Source organism: Lipotes vexillifer, unplaced genomic scaffold (assembly GCF_000442215.2).
Source record: "Lipotes vexillifer unplaced genomic scaffold, Lipotes_vexillifer_v1.1 scaffold382, whole genome shotgun sequence".
In the NCBI taxonomy this organism is placed as follows: Eukaryota; Metazoa; Chordata; class Mammalia; order Artiodactyla; family Lipotidae; genus Lipotes; species Lipotes vexillifer.
In genome coordinates, this window is record NW_006780611.1 from 4,481,599 (window position 1) to 4,487,072 (window position 5,474).

Below are 5,474 nucleotides of genomic sequence, written 5' to 3' on the forward strand. Positions count from 1 at the left end.
TCCCTACATTTCTTAATTTTTAACACTCTCATGTCCTGTAAGTCTTTGCTCAAATGTTGCCTTCTCAATGAGGCCTACTACCCTGACTACCCTATTTAAAATTGTAGTCCCCAGTGCACTTCTGCTTCCCTTACCCTAGCCCTGTTTTTCCCAGTGTTTATCTCCTAACATACTGTTTAATTTGCATATTGTTTGTCTACTGTCCCTCTCTAGAATGTAAACTGCACAAGAGCAGGGATGTTTTTTTTGTTCGCTGGTACATCTCAAGCAGCTAGAATAGTTCCTGATCTAGAGCAGATAGTAAGTATTTGTTGGATTAATGAATTTTAAAAATGAAGGAATCAAGGCACGAGATAGTTAACTTGACTGAACTGGTAAGTGGAGGAACTGGGATTTGATTCTAAACACTGTCTCCAGAATGAACCTTCTTAATCCTACACTGTATGCCTCTCATTGTAGTCTCTTTGTGAGTTGGCAGATGAAAGTACAAACAAATATGAAGGGTAGTATATGATAATATACTTATATATTGATAATCATATGAGTAGAAGAGAGGACATTTTGTGGAAGGAGAAAAATGTATAACATATCAGTAATTACTTTTAAAACACTGGTATAATTTGTATCACATTATAAAATTATACACTGATTTCTGCAAATACACTGATTTCTCATTGCACATTTTTGCCTCTGTGCATGCTAATTTTGGAAAAACCTACTCATCATTACATGTTCAATTCAGTAGTTACCCACACCACAAAGTCTTCCCTGGTTTGCCTTTTCTCCGCACCCCACCAAAAAAAAACCCTGAAAAATAGTTTCTTCCTCATCTAATCACCCATTGTTCTTAATCTGTTTCTGTCTAAGGGCTTTTATCAGATTGGAGGAAAAGTACAGTTAATGGTATATAGCTCTATTAGGCTGGAAGCTTTTTAAAGTCAGGATTCGTAATAGTGTCCTGTTGTAAGTCCCATGTACTTGGTAGATGTCGGTAAGTGTTGATTGAATCTCTGTTGTCTTTTGAATAGAAAAACACTGACAGAAGAAATAATATATCAGGGTGGAAAGAGATGAAAAAATCTGTACTCATACTTGGTTTCCCACAGGACTGGTGGTTCCCAGGTGGAAAGGGCTATAACTTTCCACAGATCCAAGATCACTAGGGGCTGGGCAGGGGTTGGTTTTTCTAGACACCTAGCATGATCAACTGGCATCTTGAATCCAGAATGCCTGGTGTCAAGGCAGTCTGATTATCCCCCATGACGTGTCCAACAGAGCATCCAGGCCCTGACACAAGCCCTGGGACTGGCCAGAGTAAAGGCAGAGGCAGGTGTTTCCAGTTGACTAAACTTGGTCCTTGATGTTAGCTAATCTTGTTCCTGTCTCTTTGAATGGAATTCTTCTTTTTAAATTTTATTTGTTTTATTTATTTATTTTTGGCTGCGTTGGGTCTTCGTTGCTGCACGCAGGCTTTCTCTAGTTGCAGTGAGTGGGGGCAACTCTTCGCTGCGGTGCACGGGCTTCTTATTGCGGTGGCTTCTGTTGTTGTGGAGCACAGGCACTAGGCGCGCGGGCTCAGTAGTTGTGGCACGCGGGCTCTAGAGCGCAGGCTCAGTAGTTGTGGCACATGGGCTTAGTTGCTCCGCGGCATGTGGGATATTCCCAGACCAGGGCTTGAACCCTTGTCCCCTGCATTGGCAAGCGGATTCTTAACCACTGGACCACCAGGGAAGCCTGAATGGAATTCTTAAGTGAGATAACAGAATTTCAATATGGGGACTCTAATTTCAAAATGTGGGAGTCCCTGGAGAAAAGGAATTGTATCTTAATCATTTTTATAGCTGTTGGCACCTAACATAGTAGATGTTTGTTCAGTGAATTTCTGTGATAAATGAGTAAAATGAGATCATTAACTTCATGGTATATTTTGTCCTTTACCACTTGAAAACTGACATTTCTTCTCTTTTTTGCTGTTGTATACTGAAAAAGAATTGTGTTTTTTACTTTTGTACACTCCTGGTTTTAGATCACTTAGTAATGGAGTAAGACAGATTAATCTTGCTATAATGCGCAGGATTCATGAGACAGGGAGAATGTTAAAGGTGAGAAACGAATTGGAGACGACCACAATCCTTGGCCTTGGTGATAAGGTGAATGTGGAGCGTGAAGCCCTCCTTCCACAAGCCTATAGCTGCCTCGGAGATTCCTATACAATTATAGTGCTGAGCCACTCTCTTGGAATTACTTATTTGTCTGTTTCTCCCACCAAACCTTAGTCCTTGAGAGCAGAGACTCTGTCTTTTTCATTATTATATCTGTAGTTCCTAGCACATGGTAGCCAGTGAATAAATACTTATTGAATGAGTTAGTTTGAGAGAGAGATAATAACTGTATAGAGATATTTGAAAATAATCCCCCTGGGGTTTGAAGTTACCAAAGTAAACTTGCTGGAGATCAGGTATCTCCAGCCAGGACATATATGATGGAGCCAGGATTTGAACCCTGAGTCTTGAAACCTCAAAGCTCTGTACCATATTGCCTTTTCAAAGTTAAAATGTGCTCTTATAAGAATTTTCATGTGGTTATATATATTTCAAATTTAGAACAATGTATGCTGTTATAGTAAGTTCTGGGCATATAGTGAAAAGTAATCAATTTTGTTTGGATTTGCTGTAATTGGTTTCAGATTTCATTTCCTGTTTTAGGAAAATCTAAAACAAATAAAAGGACAAATAGAAGATCATAAAAAGCGAATAGAGAAGTTGGAGGAGTATATAAAAACATGCATGTAAGTATAGTAAAGACAAATTCCTTGCAGCTTTCTTGTATCTCAGGGGTTTCAATATTTGTGGTATAGTCATCAGATGAATGCTTCCACTATATCATAATGTTCTTAGTCCTCCATTGTTGTTTTATTTCATTGTAGATAATTAAAAATTATCCTTGACCACTAAGGTTTAAGTTCTGAAAATATAAATGTTTAACAGTGGTGAAACTTAAAACTCTCTTTTGGTATCAATATTTTATAATAAAAGTATGTCATGAAAGCTAGCACCACCTAAGTATTCTACCACAAAGAATTTCTTTTTAATTGGCATTTACTTACCATTAAGCTTATGATGATTGCTCCAGTTATAGTGACCTATCCTTTCTTTTTCAGAATCCAGAAATACGTATCTTTTGGATCAAGAAAGAATGATTAAAATATCTTTTGCCCATGTTTGGTGCTAAGTTTATTATATTGTATTTTTCATCGTTTAAAATTGATAGAGCATTATTCCATTCCCCTGCAATGCCAGACTAGAGTATACTGTATCTTGTAATTCCTAAATTTTGGGTTTTCTTTTTGCTGTATAATGTATTATTGTTACTGTTGTGTAGGAATTTCTTGAAAGAGAAAAAACAGCAAGAGGAAACCCTAGTGGATGAAATTGAAAAGACAAAATCAAGAATGTCTGAAGTGAATGAAGAGCTGAATCTTATCAGAAGTGAACTGCAGAATGCTGGAATTGATAGCCATGAGGGAAAACGTCAGCAAAAGAGAGCAGAGGTTCTGGAACACCTTAAAAGACTTCACCCAGATTCTGTGGTAATTGAAATAAAAAGGCTAAGCTTTCTTATTTGGGATTAAAAATTTGCCATTAATAGGAAGTAATATTATTTCAGAAATCTATAAGTTTTGTGTTTTATTGTTTATATTTAAAACATAATAGTAAATAACTGAGGTAAAATGTAAATAATTCCCAGTAATGTCTATAGATAAGTAATTATTGGGGAGAAACATTGACATGAACACATTACCCAGAAAGTCCAGGTATGGCCAACATCCCCAAAGGACACAGGTGCATGAAATAGTCTGTCGCCCATAGACACATGTCCTCAAACCTCATTTTCTTCATGATTTCAGGGTTTTTTAAAATATTTTTTTCAGTATACATTGTTGGCATACTTTTGAAACAGTGAATTTTTATTCTCCAAATGTGACTGCTATCCAGTATTACTAGTGTATTTCATTAGCCCCAGTACAGCAATATCTACTAACCTGTTGCTTGGGGAGTCAGTGTCACGGAATTGTTTCCTTTGGAATTGGGGTCTGGCATCTCACTCTCTTGTCACTGACACCAGTGTACCCTGTGTTAACCAGTTGCACTCTTTGGAAACACCTGTCCATTGGCCTCCATGATACTACACTCTGTTGGTTTTCCTCTTGTCTCTCTGGCCTCCCATCCTTTCCTTCACAGCATCCTTTTTGCCTTTCTGACTCTTAAGTGTTAGTCTTAACTTCTAGACAATGATGGAGGAATAAGGCTGGGTCACAGAATTCTTCCCCTAATACCAAGGAGAGTGACAAAAACTAGTGAGAAACGAGTTCAACAACCAAAGGAGGAAAGGGGCTCATACATCATATGCTATAACCTTCAGAAAATGGTAACAGTCCTGAATTTCTTTAAAAAGATTGAAGTATAGCATTGCTTATTCTTAACTATGCAGAAGGCAAACTGATACATCGATTAATTCCTGAGAATTCCCACTTATTATCCCTTAATCTAGAAAGAAGCAAACTCATATGTTTGTTTCCTTTAGAGTAAAAATTATCACTAAAATAGAATCGGAGAACATGGACCTCTGCTTCTCTTAGATGGAAGTAAAGGCTCTAGGGCTCCTTGTTAAATTGAGAAGCCAAATGAAAACCCTCTCCCCAAAAGTGGGATTTGTTCTCTTCCCCCAAGGAGAGAAACCTTGGTATGGGATATTAATTAAAAACTGAGAAGAAAGAACAAAACTCAGGTATTCAAATAAAGCATATGCACAGCCTTAGCACAGCTCTCTTACCCCTGCCGTCTAAGCCCTTAGATGATGGGAAATAGATCAGAAAATACTTAGAATATAGAACAGAAAATACTTGGTCCATCATCTGTTGCTCAGAGGAGATAACCATCTCAATTTTAGGTGAGACAATCAAAAAAGTTATCTGTCACAGAAAATAAAAGGTTTGCCCAGAGCTGCCCACATTAAATATAGGGAAGGTGAAGAGAATCGATATGGCAGCTATAGGTACATATAATAATTAAAAAAGAATAATTTAAAAGGCTTTTAGAAGTCAAAGAGCCTTGTGGAAGAAGGTTACAGGACAAAATCCCCCATAAGTGTTCTGTGCTGTGGACAATTTAATAAGAGCTTGAATTCATAAAATCAGGTTCAAATATGAGCTAAAACGGAATAAAATAAAAAGAAGAATGTAGAGCTAAGGAGACAAATCAAGAACAAACATTACTGAACTAATAATAAATTGCAAATAACAAGGAATGGATTACATAGCTGAAAATCAAATTACTGGCCTAGAAGTAAGGCTTGAGTTAATCATAGGTAAATTGAGAAGAACAAAGACCAAGGTAATAAATATTAAAGACAATGATGATCTATGATGAAGAAATTGGTATTTCGAAGTAGAGCCTAACATTGAAGAAAGAGTG

The 5,474-nt window shown here is 37.2% G+C and overlaps 1 protein-coding gene across 1 annotated transcript in view; it reads left to right on the plus strand.

Moving 5' to 3' along the window:
- Positions 1-5,474, plus strand: part of SMC1B (structural maintenance of chromosomes 1B) — an 86,833-nt gene that overhangs the window by 36,473 nt on the left and 44,886 nt on the right. Inside the window, exons 8-9 of the mRNA XM_007454089.1 lie at positions 2,706-2,788; positions 3,382-3,589. Of these exons, the coding sequence (XP_007454151.1) occupies positions 2,706-2,788; positions 3,382-3,589 (291 nt within the window). The remainder of the gene's footprint in view (positions 1-2,705; positions 2,789-3,381; positions 3,590-5,474) is intronic.